This window comes from Mustela erminea, chromosome 6 (genome assembly GCF_009829155.1).
Source record: "Mustela erminea isolate mMusErm1 chromosome 6, mMusErm1.Pri, whole genome shotgun sequence".
Classification (NCBI taxonomy): Eukaryota; Metazoa; Chordata; class Mammalia; order Carnivora; family Mustelidae; genus Mustela; species Mustela erminea.
In genome coordinates this window covers 119,287,756-119,309,174 of record NC_045619.1, presented here as the reverse complement: position 1 = coordinate 119,309,174, position 21,419 = coordinate 119,287,756, and the positions used below count along the sequence as shown (strand labels likewise).

The 21,419-nt window shown below is 46.4% G+C and overlaps 1 protein-coding gene across 1 annotated transcript in view; it reads left to right on the top strand.

Moving 5' to 3' along the window:
• The window catches only part of FAM171A1 (family with sequence similarity 171 member A1), a 126,933-nt gene extending 106,516 nt beyond the window's left edge, over window positions 1–20,417 (top strand). Inside the window, exons 6-8 of the mRNA XM_032349494.1 lie at window positions 13,676–13,792; window positions 16,756–16,870; window positions 17,482–20,417. Coding sequence (XP_032205385.1) covers window positions 13,676–13,792; window positions 16,756–16,870; window positions 17,482–19,183 — 1,934 coding nt within the window. The 3' untranslated portion in view covers window positions 19,184–20,417. The remainder of the gene's footprint in view (window positions 1–13,675; window positions 13,793–16,755; window positions 16,871–17,481) is intronic.
• The last annotated feature ends 1,002 nt before the right edge of the window (window positions 20,418–21,419 follow it).

Here is a 21,419-nt window from a genome sequence, read left to right as displayed (position 1 = left end):
CACGGACCTTTGTTTTTCAGTTGTTGCCTAGCAACTAAAAAAACCATTCTTGTGATATCAATCCATTCCTAGGAATCGTTAAGCCTTTTGTGTTTATAGCCACCACCTGCCCCCCGCCCAGCCCTGAAATGAGACTTTTCAGAGAATAATGAATGCCATCACATGGGCTACATTGTCATTGTGGTTCGGGGCCGTTTTTGTTCTGAGACCTTATTCTTACAGACTTCATCTTCCCAGTTGTCACTTTACACAGAACCAGAACTTCCGTGCTCTAGTTTCCCCGAAACCGTTTTTGGCAAGCTTTACAAGTGACTGTTGCCCGCGTCGTGGCCTTGGAGTGTGTACAGATCGGTGTGTTCCTCCCGGAAGGAAATGTGTCTTACGATCAACTCTTACTTGCCACTTACAGAATATTCACGTTGTGGATTTTCTGTGGCAAATTTTATCCTCCCGCCGGCCTTCCGGTCACCTGGAAGCCTCCAAGCCCCCTTGCGTTGCCACTGCCCCTCGGCCTGCGTTTGAAGCACTGTGTCCGCCGTGGCTCGTTCTGACGTCAGCCTGGGTGAAAAATAGGAAGGTGGAAGCTGCCATAATTTACTTTAAAACCAAATTATTTTAAAATGTCTTCTATTTTCAGTTCTCTCCGTTGAAATGGATAATGACGGGGGAAGGTATTTGTGATAGAATTTGCACCAGGTTTAGCAGGAGTCTATAGAGTATGGGCAGCGTGAAGCCCAGCAGTTGAGGCAGCTTGGGCTTGGACACTGGCTCCTCCTAGTAACCAGTGGGTTACTAGTAGTTGTGTGATGTTGAGCAAGCGCCTTAACACCCCTGGGCCATAAGTTGGAAACAGTGCCTCGTACTTGGTAGAGAGCTCTGGGCATGTTAGCCGTCATTATTACAGTCATCACTGCTGTTACGGAGCTCATGTTCAGCTTCTACAGTAGGGGTGAAGCATGATATAAGAAAACAGGTACAGGTAAGTCCTAGTGTCCTTAAATTGAATATCCACTCTCAGCCAGGGCTGCTGTGTGGCTGGGAGGCCCCAGGTATCCAGTCTGACTGACTGGTACATACCTTTGTTTCATATTTGTATGAGCCGGTCTATGTTTTGAATGTCAGTGCTGTTTCCCTATTTCCAGATAATTCTTACGGTTCAAAATAGGTTTTGATTTGAGCAAAGCAGGCACGTAAGTCCCCTGCTGTGCCAAACAAGTGTTAGCCTGGCCGGCTGCCCAATGTCCAAACTTCAGCCCCAGCCTGCTCTTCCTTCTTACAACTCTGTACCCTTGATCTTTACAGCAACCCGTGTTATTGTCCTGACCTCCCAGGTGAGGACCCCAGAGAGGAGCACTCAGGTGGGACAAAGATCCCAAGGTCTTGGCTTTCCTGAGTAAAATGCCAAGTTTTCCAAACTGGAACCTTTTGGCCCAGAGAGATTCTTTGGTGTATGGGAATTATTTGCCAAGGGTTTTAAAATCTGAGGTTTGGGTTCTGATATTAATCTTATACAACTTAATATGAGGAACATTCTGCGTCATCAGGATGCGATACTGAATTTAAAGCTGCCGGATACTGTCATTGCCTGGGGCTACACTAAGGAGCCGACTAGTGGATAGAATAGAATCGCAGAGAGAGAACTGGACTGCATAGCTGCCATGCATCAGGGACCCCACCATATTAAGAAAATGTAAGATCAAAGTCTGTGGAAAGAGGAGAATTTCTTGGCAAGTTCAGCTAGAAAAAGGTGGCAGGAGAATGGAATCACAGCACACTGAGTTCAAAAGCTTCACCCAGGGGCACCTGTGGGTGAAGCGGGCTCAGTGGATTAAAGCCTCTGCCTTCCGCTCAGATCATGATCTCAGGGTCCTGGGATGGAGCCCGGCATCGGGCTCTCTGCTCAGTGGGGAGCCTGCTTCCCCCCTCTCTCTCCACCTACTTGTGATCTCTGTCTGTCAAATAAATAAAATCTTTAAAAAAAAAAAAAAAAGAAAACAAAAGAAGCTTTGCCCTATGTCTCGGTCATGTTTATACAAGTGACAAGTGCCTCAGAGTCATCAGGTACTACGTTACATTGCTGTTTTTTATTTTAATTTAATTTGAAATTTTATAGCCTGTTTCTGTTTCTTTTTTAAACTTGCTTTGGTTTCAGAATTTTGTATGAGCTACACTCTTTTATATTGGGATATTTTTAACACATAATGACTTTTTAAATAATTTGAACACATTGCATAAGAATTTTGTTTCCCTTCTAAATTAATTTTGTACGTTAATCAGGTCTGGAAATCATCGGAAGGAAAGATAGTCCTGGCCTGATGTCTATTTTAGGCAAAGCTTCATCAACACTCCAGATTTAATCTTGGAAATATATGTACTACTGAGAAAACCCTTTACTTAGGTCATTTTATCTTTTGAACTTTTATTTATAAGATTGATTTATTTATTAGAGAGCACAAGTGGGAGGGACACAGAGAGAGAGAGAGAGAGACCTAGACACTGCACTGAGCGCAGAGCCTAACTCAGAGCTCAATCCCTATGACCCTAAGATCACGACCTGAGCCAACACCAAAAATCAGTTGCTTAAACAACTGATTTTAAAATGGGGTACCCAAGCACCCTCATTTTATCTTTAGGAATAACATTCTGCCTCTTAGTGCCTCTGCCCCTTTGGTAGTACCAGCCTTAGCCTGAACAAGAGGGGTAGCTGCTCTAACCCTCCACGTTAGAGGACCTCACTCTGACCCTCATCCAACTGTGTCCTCTCCCCATGGCATAAGACATCCACTGACCTAAAAGGATATGGTCACCTAGAATCTAGAATACACTTCCGGTACCCTAGACTCCAGGGTTCCCTGCCCACCCAGTCCTAAGCTGGTTTCCAGGTGCCGTACCCCAGGTCCTTCTGCCGAAGGGCAGACCTCTCCACGCATATACACATAAACATGCCCCAGAAGGGTGGCCAAGGAGTGCCCACTGGCTGGGTCATGAGCCTGGACATGGAGTAAGGATCCACATATGCAAGAGGCAGAGGGTGAGTTGAGAAGGGGTAGAGGTCTCAGACCAACTCTCCTCATGCCATTTGTTCCAGCACATAACTAAAAGCACTGAAGAAGGGACTCCTGGGTGGCTCAGTTGGTTAAGCAGCTGCCTTCGGCTCAGGTCATGATCCCAGCGTCCTGGGATCGAGTCCCACATCGGGCTCCTTGCTCGGCAGGGAGTCTGCTTCTCCCTCTGCCTCTGCCTGCCTCTCTGTCTGCCTGTGCTCACTCGCTCGCTCTCCCTCTGTCTCTGCAAATAAATGAATAAAATCTTGAAAAAAAAAAAAGAAAAAAAGCACTGAAGAATTCTACATCCAGTCCTAGACTGCGGATTCTATAAAGTTATGTTCAAAAGGGTAGGACACTTTTATTTAACAACACAATCACGTGCTTTGTAACTTCTAAATACTTAGATATGTTGTAATGGACATCCATTTCTACTCTTATCTTGAATTCTGCAAACGTTAGGGGTGAGCCTGTCCTTGGGCAAATCACTCCCTTCTCTGAGGCTAGTGTTGGTGGCCTCGGAAATGAGAGAGAGAATACTGACCTTTCAAGGTTGTAGAAGGACTGGAGAGAGACAAGGTCCATGAAGCATCTGGCATATAACCAAACAGAGATGATGTTCTATGTTGATTTTTTTTGCCCCTTACCCGGAGTCACTTCTTTGAAACTATTTGTGTTGATAGGCATACGCGTGCGTAAACCAGACACACACACAGAGCAAACCCAGCCTACAGAGGATGCACTCTGTTCAAGGGGTCTGCAGAAGATCTGCAGAAGGACTCTTGCTTGCTCCAAAGTATGACCCAGAGACGCAGCTGTACGTGGCTGCCCAGGGATTTCAAATGGGCAGTTCGAAATGTGCCTGCATTGACGGGGAAGAAAAATAGGATCATTTGGAGAAAAGTTGGTTTTTTTCTTCCCCTACTCATTCTTGGCTGAGCTTATCCATTAGCAAAGCAGTTTATATTACTATAAACCAACATTTCTCCTCACTATTCTCAGAGCAGCCCTGGGGGTGGGAAGCTACCATCTTGCGTAATCAGAAAGAAGCCAAAATTCAGCACAAGCACAGCATCCCAGGGAGTGCAGGAGAGATGCAAAACATGATTTCCTCTGGACTCCAGATCCTTCCTTTCCTAGTATATGGGATTCTTCCTGCATTCCGCTTCCATGCCAAGACTTGATGCGGCTTAATAGAACGATGCACCACATCTAGGAATGCAGAACAGCCCATTCCCAGGGATGTTTGATTTGGCCCATGCGGGTGGTTTGGGGGCAGTCGTTTGTTTGCGGTGTTTTAATTTACTGCCAACATTTTAAAAATGAAAGATTTCCCATGGAATTCTTCTCTGGGCTTCTCTTTTCTGAAAATTGAAGAGTTCAGCAAATATTTATTGAAGAGCTTCTTTGTGCCCTGCTTATTCTGGGGTCAAGGCAATGACAAAACAAAGCTGGGAAGGTCCCTGGGATTGTGACGCTTTCTCTAAATGAAGGCGACAGACAGCAAGCCAGCTTGCTTCATAGAACCTAAGTACAGTAAGACTGAGGTAGAGTGATGTCCGAGAGAATGATTGGTTGGTCAGAGCCTTTGGAGAAGTGACATTAGGGCCGAGGTCCCATAGATACCTAGGAGCCTAATGGGAATATCTTGGGGGCAGAACATTCTGGGCAGAAAACAGTCAATGTAAAGGGCTTAAGGTTGAGATCGATGTGGCCCCTTCCGGAGGCAACAGCCGGGTCCGCGGGCATCACTGCCCCTTCACAACCGCATCTGTAGGCATTTGAATTTGCCAACTCCTGGCTGGTCCCCTGACGAGTGACTGCGTTATTTTTTTAAATATTGTAGAAATTATTTCTGAAGTCGCATCGAGCACTGGCTGTCCAGTTTGTGCACCACGGCAGCACTGTGGGAAATGGCATCACGGTTTTCCGGAAGAATTGCCACGCCCACAAGAGTGCCAGTGATTTAGAGCTTTGCTGCTTCAAGTATGGTCCACAGCTAGAGAGCCTGTTAGAACCTCAGATCCACCGAGTCAGAACCTGCCTTTTAACAAGCTCTCTCTTGTAACAGGCTCTTCGGCAAGCATTGGTTTGAGGCATCTTATTGCATCTGTACAGATGTTTGTAAACTTCTCTGTTACGCTCTTCTTCATTGGGAGTGAGTTTTCTAATGCAGGGGAGTAGTGGCTGTGCCTCCCATAGACCTGGTCCGCTCCCTCCACCCAGTCTCTTCTGACATATAATTGCAAGATGGATATCGGATTTAGTGGGTAATGAACAAAATTTCCCTCCATATGGGTATAATTAGCCTGTACTCTGATACAGAATATCAAGAAAGAAATACCTACTTTCTAGAAATTTATATATAACTATTATAAATCCAAAATTCGCTCATTAAATTTTATTAATGCTATTATGTATCCTAATGCTTTCGGCTACCTATTTAAGGCATACGCTTTCTATAACTTTGCCAGAATCTTAATGGTTTACCATTACTCTTTTCCAAACCTTGGTTCAGTAAGGCTTCTGATAGCTCAGCTAAAGCTTCAAGGAAAAAAGAAGAGTCACTTGCTTAGATTAAAGTTATTTTTAAGAAGGTACTTCTCAAAAATTACCCTAAAAATACCCAGGGAACATGGTGTAGCTGAGTACAGGTTCATTTCTTGTTTTAATTTCTAATAATTCAGCGTATCTCTGCTTTTATGCTTAAACGGAGGGATGTTGGTTGTAGTGAGTTGCCCTTAATTTTATTCTTATTTAAATCAGTTCTAAAATGTGGTTGCCTGAAGCCCTAAGACTCCAACCATCTGTACAAAACTTTTTACTCTTCAGTTTGATTGCTTTCAACAGGAATGGTTGGATAATTGACACAATGTAAATACTTTGCTATGTAATTAACAAGAAATGCCTCCCCCTCAAAGATCTCATGGAAGAAAAATTCTAAAGAAGGAAGCATAGCTACTCAAAGGCATGAACTTGAATTTGGGGAGAAACAAGAAGGCTGTGCCACAGTATCATCAAAGTAGAAATTGTCGCCACTTCTGCTATACTGATAGTGTGACTTAGGGCTGATGGAGTTGTATATTTGTATATTCGTATATTCACCATGCTAGTTACTGAGCAAGGGTCACAGAGCTGGAAAGAGAACACGGTTACTGGCCGTGGCCAGCAGCTGAGAGGCGAGACCGTCGTGGGTTCCTACCACAGGTTCACGCCTTTCCCACCTCTCACTATAAATGTCCCCAAATATCTTGCAGTGAAAAATGCAGACGTAGGAGTCGAAACAGCCATGTTTCACAGCATGGCTGTTCAGTACTCACCCTTTGACCGATAGAACTTCTTGGAGGTGGGTTTTCTGAGTGGCTGTGCAATGTCCTCATGAGTCCCAGCTCCTAGACCTAGACGCATTCACCCCAGTCTCTTTCAAGAGAAATAGATCAATTTGAATATGTCAGCTGCAGGAGGGACAGCACCCAACTACCAGTACCTACCTGAGCACCTGACAAGAGCATTTTGAAACGGCTCCAGGATTGTTCCCGGGGCCCTTCAGGCCCTCTGCCGCACCCTCTGCCGCATGTGCACAGTTCACATAGCTAAAAAGTGGCAGAGCTAGAAACTCACCTGCAGGATTGTCTTTCGCTGGGGAAGGCGCCCATGCAGTCAGCTGGCCCTTCAGACAGCTGGACTTGTGTCGGCCGCATGTCGGTGACATGTCTCACTGCAGGAGCAGTGGCTTATGTCCCTGTGCATCGCCTAATGCACAAGGGGTCAGCTTCGGCAATTAGTTCAAGTATCAGTTGTCACTTAAGAGTTTCCTTTTCAAAATCAGTAGTGCTCCCAATATCAGGGTTTTCTCTGCCTGTTACCAGATGCAGAGATGAGTTAGCATGGTTCCTATAAAAGGGACTTCCAGGAGGAGGAAATATGGCAGGCAAGAGAAGCAAGGTAAATATGAACCTGTCGCTCTCGCCAGCAAGAATGACCCAGAGACACGGAGTGACAAGCTTGCGAATCTTTATTGTTCTCTCCTTACCCGGATCTTTACCCCTATTTGTATCCCCTCTCCTCCCATCAGCAGACTGTACATGTGAAAGGAAGCCTGATAGCATGATAAAAAGCACGCAGTGTCCTCGGGCTTCCTGTTCTGGGCATAGCCAGTCATCTTTCAGGTGGTGCGCAGGTCCTCTGTTTAGCCTCAGGCGCAAGCGCCATGTTGTCTGCTATGTACATAGCTGCCCCGACATGAACCCTACAGGGCATGTTCGAGTTCAGCATGGGTTTTGAGCCTTTTTTCATATTTTAGAATTTTGATAGCCATTTGTTATATTTTTTAACTCACTTTGCTTTATATTTTGCAAATGAAGGCTGATTTCATGACTGCTTGGTCACATATAAAGAAGGTAACACTCTTGGTGATTGCTAAGAGAGCCCATCAGATCTTACAGGTGAGCGGGAATCTTGCCTTTCTCTTGCCTGTCAGTTATTGAGTGTGATAATCTTTGTGGTTAAGCATAGCTTCCAAATTAAGAACTCATGGTGATTTATGCACAACGAACCTTGCCAGCCGAATACATAACTAATTCATTTTCAAAAGACTAGGATGACTTTCCAGCAAGGTATGTATTCTTGAAAATATTTCTCCGTCTTTCTACTGGGTAAGGTTTAACTCTAGAAAATGATAATCCAGACAAAACCTGATCTGAGGGTATAGTGTAGAAGGAAAGAAATACTGAACTTAGATTCGGAACACCACTGCTGGATAACTGGTGTTGTTCCCCAGTCCCTCACACTGCCTCTGGACATTACTCAGACACAGTTTTAAGAAGGTGGGTCATCTAGTTCTGATGGCCGACTGTAGTGGGGGTGGGGGCGGGGGGGGGGGACCAGAGCTGGTAACAGGAATACTGTAGCAGCAGAGAGGAAGGAAGGGGAGAAGGAAGCAGGGGAGAGAGGGAAGGAGCAAGCATATGGGAGGGTATAGCAAATGTAGGAGCAAACACTTCCCATTCTTCAGTAGGATGTAAGGGCATCAATAGCTAGCATTGTGGTTGATCGTGATCATGGCCTTGAGTTATCCTGAAAAATCAAAACTATATTCAATTTTACAAGGCAGAAGTAAATGACACCTTTTAGAATGTTTGTTAAAACTTCTATTTCACATTTTGGCAAATAAAACCCAAGCTGTAGAGAAGAGCTTCTAAACCACGGTGAGGAGATGTCGTGGCGTCGCTGTGGTGGGCAGCCTCGGGGGAGGAGGGGTGTGCTCATCACCTTCCTGTGGAGAAACTCATCCTATATCTTTTTTAGGAATGAATTTCTGTTTAAGATTTCATTAGAGGGAGAGAGTTCCAATGCTTTACGAAACTATTTGAAAGCCACTGATCTAGACATTTCGGTAATGCAGAATTCCTTTCCTCGGTGTCACTCCCATTTCCCTGCACACACATTCAGTCCCCAGTAACAGACCTGCCGCGGACCTGGGTCAGAGCCACACGGAGCCACCAGCCCACTCCCGACAGACCCCCCCATAACAGCTGGCCAGCCCCTCAGGGCAGTAGCTGTGCCTGAGGAAGATGGCAGCCTGGCCCGGTCAGTGGGATGGGGCATGAGGAAGCGCAGGGGCCTGCCTGCACACCTTCCCGAGGTGCTCCGCCCTTGACACTCTGCATGTCCCGGCTGCCTCGACTACCCACCTGTGAAGAGGACCCTGAGAGAGTATAGCAGGCCCTCCTCGGGAAGTGATGGGAAGAGGCCGGAAGCACGAGTTCAGAGCAAGGAGAAGGAGAACCCTGGGTAAGAGAGACCCCCACTCCTGGCACCCTGGTCCCAGGGGCTGTGCTCATGTAGCCTTATTCAGCAGAAGAGCCTTTCCAGAGCCATATTTGTTCTGCTGGCCAGGATCACCAGCGAAGCTTCGCGGCACACGTTCCCTCACGGGGTGCCCAGGAATCTCTTAATGTGTGCCGGCTCCTCAGGTGGGGAGGTCGCCCTCATCCCGCGGCATCAGGATCTCACTAATGAGAAGCATATGTTCTAGCGTACAATTCATTCATTCTCGTATTCCCCGTGGTTCATTTCCTCCCACAAAGCACGGCAAGCTTGGAAATGGGGTTTGCCAGTAACAGCAGGACTGCTGAATCCTGAGATAGTATCTCCCTTCATTCGCTGAAAACCTAGGCCAAATAAATGCTTCTTTCCCAGCTGCTTGGTTCCCTTCAGTTTGAATGTTAGCCACACTTTTCTAAGGATGTCTGTTCTGACAACCACACCCAGCTTTTCACAGAAGGTCCTCTGATAGTTTTGGGGTTGGGTTGCATGTCGAGCCTTCTCATGCTCAGATCCTACTGAGCTCCTGTGCTGAGGATATTTCTTAGTGCTGGGAAAAGACAAAAGGAATATAGGACCCGGGCCCCAACTCACGGAGCCTCTGGTCAGAGAGAGGAGGCAAGACACGGGCCAGGGGTTAGCAACGGAAGCAACATATATTTTGGAAAAGTGATGCATCGACACATGCCCCAGGAGTGCTGAGACGGGGGACAGTCCTTGAGTCCTAGAGACACTAAAGCCCATGACGTGACTTGAGTCTTGAAAGATGGGGAAGTTTCTGAAAGAGAGAAAAATCATGGGCGATTAGAGCAGCCGTGGCCGGCAAAGCCACAGACTTAAGTCTGGTGTACACCGTGTGAGCTGATGTTTGAAGAGCAGAGGGTCAGGGGGTGGGGCGCTAAAGGGGCAGGTGGGGGAAAGAGCTCTGAGCTCGCCCAACCTCCACCTGCAGGGCCCAGGGCCTCCCATTTTTTCTTTTTTTTTTTTCTATTAAGTTTTTTATGTTAATTCCAGTTAACACAGTGTTGTCTTAGTTTCAGGTGTACAGTATCGGGATTCAGCGCTTCCACACAACACTCGGTGGTCATGGTGATAAGTCCGCCCTTGGTCCCCTTCACCGGTCTCACCCCTCCCCCCACCCACCTCCCTTCTGGTGACTGGCAGTGTCTTCTCTATAACTAAGAGTCTGTTTCTTGGTTTGTCTCTCTCTTTTCTTTTTTTCCTTGGCACATTTGTTTTTCTTAAATTCCACGTATGAGTGAAATCATGTAGTATTTGTCTTTCTCTGACTGACTTCTCTCACTTGGCGTTATACCCTCTAGCTCCGTCCACGATGCCATTCCTTTCATGGCTGAGTAATATTCTGTTGTATGTATACCACATCTGCCTTATCCATTCACGTATCGCTGAACCCTGGGGCTGCTTCCGTGATTGAGCTATTGTAAATAATGCTGCCGTAGACAGAGAGCATGGATCCCTTAGCATTCGTGTTTTCCTATTTGGGGGGCAAATACCCAGTAGTGCAGTTACTGAATCGTAGAGTAGTTCTATTTCTAACTTTTTGAGGACCCACTTACCCTGCCTTCCTGCACACTACCTCCTCCTCTTCTTCCTCTTGGTGTCCTCCCTACCCCCTCCCCCAGCTGACAGTGCTGCCTGTTTTTCAAAACTTACATCCTCCAGAAGCCCCCTCCGCCTGTCCTGTGTTCCCAGAGCAGGTGCACAGAGCAGTGGTGTGGTCTCCAGTCACTGGCCTCTCTGGCTCCTGCCGGCACCACCGCCACCACCGCTGAGCCAGGGCCGTCCAGGCTGGACTGGGAAACTTATCAGCTGGGGAATTGGGGGCTCCATTCACCAGGCTTGCCCCCAGTTCAGCTGGGAGCAATTTTCAAAGTGTTTTTCTAGTTGATGTGCTCATGTTGTCGAAGGCAGAGGTAACTTAGCTGTCCAGTTAGGTTTGAAGAAGCAGCAGTTAGGATCCATGAGCTTTAGGTCTCTCTGTCTGGATCCCTTCAGCCTCAACGGATAGCCACACCCTTTGCAGAGCATCAACTGAAGAACCCAGCCTGGGGAAAACAAACCAAAGAGTGCACACCGCCTCCTGGCCGAGGGGGAGATCTTGGCAGGGCTGTGTTGTGCGGGAGCCCCAGGCGGAGTGGAGTGTGGCGTGGAACCAAACAGCATGGGATCCCCAAGTGGAAAACTGGAAACGGTCGCCAGTAGTCTGCTCCCTACTTTCAGGGAAGCTTCCTTCCCAAGCCTAGAAGATCCTAAGCTACAGGTGTCGAAGGTCCTGTGTTTCCATTTCCTCAGGAGTGCTTGTTAAAAAACATTCAGTGGAGTAATTTTAAGGATCTAATTGGCTTTATTAAAGGATTCATGAATTGGGCAGCATCCCATCTAGCAAGTAGAGAGGGGAATTCTGCTGAGAGAGAGAAAGGTTTTTAAAGGCAGAGTGAGGGCGCAAACAAAAGAAAGAACTTTATTGGTAAGGTTGCCGTCCTAAGAGGAGCGGAGGGGGTCTATCAGGAAACTCCCTAGTATTCACCGGGAAATTCTATGTTGACTGGTTAAAGGTCACATACCTGCGGGGTTGCAACTGCAGTAGGTGAGGTACCAAGTCTTGGTTTATGGACTTGGAGCCTTAACTTAGTGGCACCATTGTGGGCCTGTGGTCTTGTTTTTTAACACTCTGGAGAACTAAGCGATGCTCTGAGGAGCTCAGTCCTCTCTCGGCTGCTGTTCTTCAGCAGGTGAATCTGAACTGGGCATCCTTGTTCACCGACTCAGCTGAGAAACTTCCCAGTTTGTATTCTTGTCTGATGTGAATGGAAATCCTCTCCAGCGGGGACTCAACCTGTTGCACGGGAAGGTCCGACAATGCTGGGCGCTTGCTAAGGAGCTTCTCCGGCCTTCCTCCTTTGTTTAAGTGCTGTCTGAGCAGAGGAGGCAGCAAAACTGGAGGCTTTGCCAGGGGCACCTTCCACCCACTGTATTTGAATGTTGCTATAGCAACTGACAGGCCCTAGAGGCAGCGCCAAGTATTGTTTCTTTCTTCCGGGAGAACAATCCACTGTTACCTCCTGAAGTGTGTGCGGTAGGGGGGGAGGTAGGGAGGAAGACAAGGATTTGGAGACCAGAGGGGAGAATGGTTGGTGCACATTGGCGTTCAGGCCTCGAGGGGACCGGGTTGCACCCTTGGCCGTTTCTGGTGGTGGGACTTTACTGGAACAGGCTCAACCGTGGAACTCCCTGGGCACTGAGGCAGGGCAGGAGACCCGCTGAGTGAGGCCGCCACCCCAGTGGGCTGGGGTCAGTGTGCGGGGATGGCTGGAGAGCTGGCCAGCGCTCTTCCTTGCCTGCCACCGCCAGCCTCAGCCACGGGCCTCAAAGCAAGGTTCTCTGCCTGTGAGACAGGTAACAGCCAAATGACCTTGGGCGCTGGGTCTGGGTCTGGAAAAATTAAAAAGGGCAAAAGTCACCAATGTTGGGAAGGTTTATAGGAGATGCAGCAGGGTAGATGAGAAGTAGCACTGGCACTGAGGACGGACAGATGGACAGATGTGAATCTGCTCCTGCTCTGTACCCCTCAGGATACCTCCCCAATCTCCAGTGCCCTTGTCCAAAAGAGAAAATAAGTCCTGTTCTATAGTGTTGCTGTGAGATTATAGACAGTGCCTATAAAATACATCTGCTGTGACCAGCCTGTACATAGTAGGTGCTCATTAATGTTAAATACTAATTAATAACTGAATTAATAACTAATTAATAACTGACGTGGACATATCCAGTGTTCTCCAGCACCAAAATCAACTGGAAACTTTTTTTTTTCTTTTCTTTTTTTTTTTTTTTTTTTTTTAAAGATTTTATTTATTTATTTGACAGAGAGAGATTACAAGTAGGCAGAGGCAGGCAGAGAGAGAGAGGAGGAAGCAGGCTCCCTGCTTAGCAGAGAGCCCAATGCGGGACTCGATCGCAGGACCCTGAGATCATGACCTGAGCCGAAGGCAGCGGCTTAACCCACTGAGCCACCCAGGCGCCCTTTCAACTGGAAACTTTTTAAAATACTCACCTAAGGGGTGCCTAGGTGAGCCATTCGGTTAAATGTCCATCTCTTGGTTTTGGCTGGGGTCATGGTGTCAGGGTGGTGAGATCAAGCCCTGCATCAGGCTGCACACTTGGTGGGGAGTCTTTTTGGGATTTTCTCCCTCTTCCTCCCCACCCCCCCCCACATACTACTCTTTCTCTCTCTCTCAAAATAAATAAATAAATCTTAAAAAAATAAAATGAAAATACACACCTCTAAACTAGGTTTACTGGGTTAGAATTTGCAAAAATGAGACCAAGAATTCTCTGTATCTTCTTTTAAACTTTTGTAATTCTAGTGTAATCAGTGTGTAATTTTGGGCAGGAAATTTGCTTGTTTTCTTGAGAGTGAAGAGTATACACAATGCTGCATTACCTGCCCCCCCACCTTTTCTTTCCATTCCCACCAGCCCTTGTCTTGCGACCTTTATTCTACTATACTCCAAAGTTTTCTGGTGGAATTATCTGTGTTTGCAAGCAAGGATGTTTGAGAAAGTGGTTGAAAGTAATATTTAATCAGAAAGGCAAGGAAAAACTAAAGTTTCCATTTTCCCTGAAAGAAGCTGAAAAGAATCCACGAAAAGCTTATGCCATCCCTAGATGACTTTTGGACCGTGTTGGCTACCAACATGACACTATAACATGACTGGTGTGATACATGTAAGCCTGAAATAGGTGTTTAGTGTGCGTACAGCTGACGTTTTTTCTGCATCCCACAGGAACGTGGCTGAAGAGCGGTCTAGGCCTCGTGCACCAGGAAGGTAGCCAGAGGACGTGGACGTACATTGCCCCTCAGCTGGGGTACTGGGTGGCTGCCATGTCTCCTCCCAACCCAGGTAACACGAAGCCAACACCCCCGATGGTGGGCAATGATTTCTTTGAGGGTCCAGGCTAAGTATGCTTTTGGAAAATTACTTCAGCAGGGAGATCCTACTCAGAAACGGTTGAGAAGGGCGCCAGGCTGGTTCAGTCGGTGGAGCCTGTAACTCTTGATCTCAAGATCGTGAGTTTAAGCCCCACGTTGGGTGGAGAGATGACTTTCAAAAAATGGTTGAAAATCTGAAAATCAAATGACCAAATGAAGGCATTTTGTGGGGGTGGAGGAGTTCTGATTGTGACTCTCCCATCTAGGATAAGAATAATGCACAGAACATATTCCTGTCTCTTGTCTGTTTTACTCAGACAGCTGCCATAGGGAATTCCTAATCTAACCGCCACAGAGGCGGTTCAGACCTCCTCCCTAATTCCAGAGACAGCTGTGGCCTGTAGTAAGGGAAATGTGGGGGCAGGGCACTCCTCAGAGCCGCTAGCAAACAATCCCCATCAGAGCCTTCTTGGGGCAAAAAGCTTGATTTCCTAAAGGCTTAAAAACAAACTAATTGCTTTGTGTCTAGAACAATATTCATCTCCATTAAGCAAATGTGAATTAATTCACATATTTTTTAAAGCATAACTAAAAAAAATTTTTTTTTACCTATATGCCCGAAGTTATCTCGGTGAATATTCTAGAATTGTTTCTTAAAATAGTCACGTTTGGAGAATTCTGTCCAGTGATGGCTTCTGATACTCAAAATGCCTTTAGAATCTGTATCACTTAGACCCCTTCCTTAGTGAGACGTTTCGTTGGTGGCAGATCTTGATGCTCAGAGGGTCCCTTGGATTTTTCTTAGACATATCTAAGAGTTCTGCACCGCCAAGTCTGGTGAATAAAGTAGGTAATTGAGCTAGGTCAAAATGTGCTATGGTTGAAAGCTGTCTCTTGTCATGAAGGACTCCAAAATATGTCAGCAGTGGAATGATCACCGGAATGAACACTCAGACTCCCAGAGTAACTGATTTGGTGGGGTTGTTGAGACATCAGTCCCATGCACTTTCTGGTCCCGTTCTAAGAACATGTACATTTCACATCCATTTTAAGAGACTGTATTTCCTTTGTGATAATGTTCTTGGAGCAGTAGAGGTTGTGAGCCAGGTACAGAAATGCCCCAGTCTCCAAATTTGAAATATCTAGAATATGACTAAGAGGAAGGAAGGAAAGAAAAGAAACTCCTTAAGTACCCAAATAGAGGCCACAAAGCCCATGCGTTACAGTTAACTTTGATTTGAGATAGATTTCTGACAACCATGGCTCTCAGTTTGCCCATCACGCCACAGAATAATAGATCCTCTGTAAAGAGGGCAGAAAGAACCTCTTGCCGTAGGCCCACCAACCCTTCCTAGCAGCAAAGGAAGAGACAAGAATCTATAAAAAACATACAGAGCATAGCCCCTGGGGGCATTGAATGTAGAAATACATACATTAGTAACCTCACAGCCGTCCCTCTTATAAAAACAAATTACAGAGATGCTGTGCCTTCATGAGCCCAAAACCAACAAGAAAATAATTAGGGCTTTTTTTCTTTCATTCTCTAGTTAAGAAGGAAATGAAGTACGGCTGTAAATTTTCTAGAGATTTCCATTGGCAGAATTTAAGATAATAACGTTTTAAGTACTTCACGGTTTGAGCTTGAGTTATTTGGAAATGATTTTTATGTGTACCCCAGATTTCTTAGTGGCTCCCACCAAGGCATTGTCCATGTCTCTGGGGGTCGTGTCGGGGTAAAAAATGATTTCTCTGAACGACTAAGGCAGTGTATAGTTGTCAGTTATTTTTCCAACTTTTGTATATATGAACACCACTCACCCCATTGAAGTGAATTATGTTTTGGAGAGAATGGTGGTACCTTTTGAACTTAAGTAATGTCACTATTTTCAAAAACTAGTACACCTCCTTGGGCTTATCTAACTCTGAAGTGGTCTCCTTGCAAAGATTTTTGAGGAAACCTAACCCTTAAAATATCAAGAATCAGTAAGTAAATGGGTGTTTATGGTACATAGTGATCATAACAGTGCCAGTCGGACATAATGAAAAACTACATTCCTTCCTTCCTTCGCATTTATTGGCTTACTGCAGGGATGCCTGGACACCAGTGTGTCCCCAATATTATAATTTGGGGAGGTTTTCATTGTTGCTTTCAATCTATCATAAGTGCCACTAAGATGGATTCTTACTACTATTGAACATAAAGAGCAAGTTAAACTCCCTCTTGGGATTCTTTACAACATACATTAAGAAGAAAATACTTTAATCTCTGCTACCTTGTCTGTAAGTTCTGAAGAGCTCTGTGGCCAAGGTCACTTTAAAAAGGCATTTTATTTTTTAAAATGAAAGACATTTTAGAAACACTTGACAACCCATAATCTGTGGATTTTTTTTTTAAGTCATAGCCGATTTATATCATACATTTCAACTGATTCATTTAGGCAAAGGGCCCTCCACACAGTAATAATTGTCCAGGGAAAGTGCAAATAAAATCTTACGATTTTTTTTTTCTCCTGTAGTACGAAATCCCTGGATATTCAGGGATTTCTGAATCTCTCTGAGTTTAAGAGTCCCACTCCTTATGTTATCATGCGTCCTTTTTCTTTTATTGAAAGATCTTGTCTGTAGAATGCTGACAGTGCTACGGAGGGCAGCTGTCTTCCGGGCTATGGAGGGACCCTTGACACTGCATTTAGTATTTGCGTATTCAGACTGCTCCCCGGCCACAGCTGCTCCAGGGACAGTCGAGGTAGTCCCTTTCCATTGGGTGAAATTCTGGTGATCTGTAAGCCCATCACCTAACGGGTGTTTGCATCTGGTCCCTGCTCCACGCCTCACCTGGGAAGAGGAAGCAAAAGAGACGCTCTGGGTTTAGTGTGTCCCTCTTCTCCTTTCAAGGTGTTCTTCTATCTAAAATGCCCTTTTCTGACCTTCTAGGTCCCGTTGTCACACAGGACATTACCACGTATCACACGGTGTTTCTTTTGGCCATTTTAGGAGGAATGGCTTTCATACTTTTGGTTTTGCTGTGTCTCCTTTTATATTATTGCAGGTAAAGTTTTACCTTTTTGGCAATCTCTTTTTTTAATTTGGAATTTCTTGGGCGAGCATTAATATTGAGGAATTTTTTTTTTTTTTCCTGAATCAAGGTCCTTTTTTTCTCATGAAAAATATCTAAGAACTGAAGATTTATCCTTAAAGTTGTGAACAAATGAACATGATGTGGGAGGCATGCTGTTTATAAGTTTGCTCAGAAAGGGAGTTTGGGGTTTGTTTGTTTGTTTTTAAGTTTGACAGTTCTCATGACTCATTAAGAATATTCCTGAACACTGATTAAGAGATGGTGTTCTCAAGGACAAAGCAGAACTAAAATTCTTATTTTGATATCTCGGCGGTTCCATTTGTGAGAATGTTTGTTGTGGACTCTTGAGGGACCATTTTTGAATGAATAACTTGGTTGAACATCTCAAAGCCTGCAGGTGAAATCTGCAGCGTGTGCTGTTTTGAATCAAAATAAGGCCAAGGGTGTGGGGTGAGAAGGCTTCTGGCGGCTGATTAGTTGTTAATGTTTCTTCCTGTGGAAATGGAGACGGGATTTTGAGTGGAACTTTACTGCTCCAAGAATGTTTAACCTTTTGGTTTGGATTTTATCTTTGATCGCAGGCGGAAATGCTTGAAACCTCGTCAGCACCATAGAAAACTGCAACTTCCGGCAGCCCTGGAGAGTTCCAAAAGGGATCAGTCAACTTCCATGTCTCACATCAACTTGCTCTTTGCTCGTCGGGAGTCAGAATTCCCCGGTCCCCTCTCTGTCACCAGCCATGGCCGCCCGGACGCCCCAGGGCCCAAGGAGCTGATGAGTGGGGTCCATTTGGAAATGATGTCTTCCAACGGAGAAGTGGACATGCACACGCCCATGCTGAAGCTCTCCTACAGTACCTCACAGGAATTCAGCTCTCGGGAAGAGCTTCTCTCTCACAAGGAAGAGGATAAAAGCCAAATCTCTTTTGATAACCTGACACCAAGTGGGACGTTGGGAAAAGAGTACCACAAGTCTGTGGAGATTTTCCCCTTAAAGTCCAGGAAATCTCTAGAAAGAGAAGGCTGTGAGTCCCCCGGCAACAGCGAATACAGGAGGAGCTACAACGCCATGCTCTCCCAGCCTTTGTTTGAAAAGCAAGACAGAGACGGTCAGGCCTCTGGTAACCATATTCCCACAGGAAGCAAGCTCACCATTCAGGAACACATGTACCCCGCGCCTTCATCTCCCGAAAAGGAGCAGCTGCTGGACCGCAGGCCTACTGAGTGTATGATGTCGCGATCAGTAGACCACCTGGAGAGACCCACGTCCTTTCCGCGGCCAGGCCAGCTGATCTGCTGCAGTTCCGTGGACCAGGTCAATGACAGCGTTTACAGAAAGGTCTTACCTGCCTTGGTCATCCCCGCTCATTATATGAAACTCCCGGGGGACCATTCCTATGTGGGCCAGCCCCTAGTCGTTCCAGCCGACCAGCAGCTGGAGATCGAAAGACTGCAGGCTGAGCTCTCCAGTCCCCATGCAGGGATCTTCCCGCACCCCTCCTCCCAGATCCCGGCGCAGCCCCTGTCGTGCCAGGCCATCTCCCAGCAGCACTTGCAGGACGCAGGCACCCGGGAGTGGACCCCGCAAGGTGCGTCCATGTCAGAGTCACTCTCCATCCCGGCATCCCTGAACGATGCGGCCTTGGCTCAAATGAACAGTGAGGTCCAGCTCCTGACGGAAAAGGCGCTGATGGAACTCGGGGGTGGGAAGCCGCTCCCACACCCCCGGGCGTGGTTCGTCTCCCTGGACGGCAGGTCCAACGCGCACGTTAGGCATTCCTACATTGATCTCCAAAGAGCTGGAAGGAACGGAAGTAATGACGCCAGCTTGGATTCTGGCGTGGATATGAATGAACCAAAATCTGCCCGGAAGGGAAGAGGAGACCCCTTGTCTCTGGCGCAGAACCACCCGGCTGGCCAGGAGCATCCGCCGAAAGAGCCGAGGGCCACGGACAGCGCCTCCTACACGCAGCTCGTGTACCTGGACGACATGGACCAAAGCGGGAGCGAGTGCGGCACGACCGTCTGCACCCCCGAGGACAGTGCCCTGCGGTGCTTGCTGGACGGCTCCGGCCGGAGAAGCGGCGGCCAGCTGCCCAGCCTGCAGGAGGAGACGACAAAACGAACTTCGGACGTGCCCCCGGAGCCGCTCGCCAGCTCCGAACAGAGAAGATCTGCTCAGGAGGACGACGAAGAGGAAGATGAGGAGGACCAAGGAGAAGACAAGAAGAGCCCCTGGCAGAAACGAGAGGAGAGACCTCTGATGGCGTTTAACATTAAATGAGCGATCACAGAGCCACCCGACCGTGGAGTATAATACAGTTGCCAAAAATTCTTTCTTACAGAAGCGTTTACCTGTCAGTGGAAGACATAGGACGGCGGCGCCCGTGGGAGTGGACTTCCGCTGCGTCAGGGTTCACTGTGTCATTGTCAGAAGAGAATCAAAGTTATGACTCAGAATAAAGGATGATGTTAACCGATGCCTCGCCTCCAGGGAGACGGCTGAACGTAGCGCCCGGGTGTCCCTCGGCGTCTGGGACACGGAGAAACCACAAGTGATGTTGCTAAGGTTCTGCTGATAACCTCAGTTCTCCCTCAGATTCTGGAAACGGATGAAACTCTTTTTACATTGCTTGAATCCATTTTATCATGATAATGCTCCTGTGAAGTTATTATTGAGAAATTAGCTTAGCACTTAGTGTCTCGAGGTATGCATTATCTCAAAGGAAAGCTATGCATCGCTGCTTCGTGCTCTTACTTTGCTTAGGTTTTTTGCGTTGGTTCGATTTTGTTTCGGGTTTGCTTTAAAGACAAAAACAAAAACAACGCAGTTTGGTTGTAAAGATTTCCTTCATTCGTTTTCATCTGTTCTGCTTCTCGGTGGTTTATTTCGGTGTCTTCTTCCGGGAACTCCCGAGTGTCACCTCTTAACATCCAAGCCTTTTAAATGAAATCGTACTGAAGTTTTTATCAGCTGAGAGCCCTTCAATTCTGGTCCCATTAACTCCAAGTGCCTTTTTTACAGTGACAACAACAGTCCCTCACCTTTCTTCTTCTTTTTTTTTTCTTTCTTAACTCCTTTAATTGAACTGCCTGGATTTTATAAAGTTATTAAATGAGACCCCTTTTCTTTAAGCTGCATGATGCCAAGTGCCCGTTTGTGCTCCAAATTCTCATTTCAACGCAGTGTTCTCTCTAGTTCCCATGTGTGACGTGGATTCTGTTGAGCTAAGGTAGACTAGAGGACACTTTAGAGATCCCCTTCCCTCCTCTGTCTCTTCGGCCACTAGCCACCATTATGGTTTCATTGGCTGTCTGTATATACGGTTATGTATCAACTCGGGAATCCTATGGGCTGATCTTGCTCACCCAGACATGGAGTATGGACTGAGCAAGTGAATGTGAGTATTACAGAAATCGTATGTACTATCCAAAAGTGCCAGAATGACTCTTCTGTGCATTCTTCTTACAGAGCTGCTTGGTTATCCAAAAATGAAAATTCAAAATAAATGCTGAATAAAAAAAAAAAAAAAAAAACTATCCTGTCATCCTTTTCATTCATTCTGAGCCATTATTTGTTGTTTTGGAGTTGCTCTTAAGAATTGGCTTTTGGGGGGCGCCTGGGTGGCTCAGTGGGTTAAAACCTCTGCCTTCGGCTCATGTCATGGTCTCAGGGTCCTGGGATCGAGCCCTGCATCAGGCTCTCTGCTCAGTGGGGAGCCTGCTTCCTCCCCTATCTCTGCCTGCCTCTCTGCCTACTCGTGATCTCTGTCAAATGAAAAAAAAAAAAAAAAAAGAATTGGCTCTTGGGCACCTGGGTGAAGCATCTGCCTTTGGCTCAGGTCATGATCCCAGTGTCTCAGCATCGAGCCCAACAAGGGACTCCCTGCTCAGCAGGGAGCCTGCTTCTCCCTCTGCCCCTGCTTGTTCTTTCTCTCTCTCTCTCAAATAAATAAATAAAATCTTTTTTTAAAAAAGAATTTCCTCTTCATTCCCCAGCAGTCTGAAATGCTGGTTGTTGAACTTCTATTCAGACACTCCAGAGTGGACATGGCAATTAAAATCCACCTTTTTTGTTTAGTTTCATTCAAGAACACAAGGTAACATTTTGTTGTGTTTCAGATAGGGAGAAATGTCTACACTTTACCAGAACACTGATGTGTTCTATTGTGTTCAATATTGATTCACTTGGAATAGCTTCAAAAGGTTTCATTACAATGACCAGAACCATCCTGATGAAGTTCTAGAACCTAGTTGAGGTTCGGTGGGCTGAGGTCTGGAGCCGATGACCAGGAAAGAATTCTTGAGACTTCTTTGGTGCAAAATGGTGGTTTATTAAAGCACGGGGACAGGACCCCTGGGCAGAAAGAGCTGCTGCCCCATTATCCTGAGGAGTGGCTAATTATATACACAGGAGTTGGGTGGGTAAGGACAAAGGGGGTGATGTTAGTCTCTAAGGAATTTTGGAAGCAAGGTCTCTAGGACCTTGAGGGGCTAGCTATTGTTGGGAGAAAGGTTAT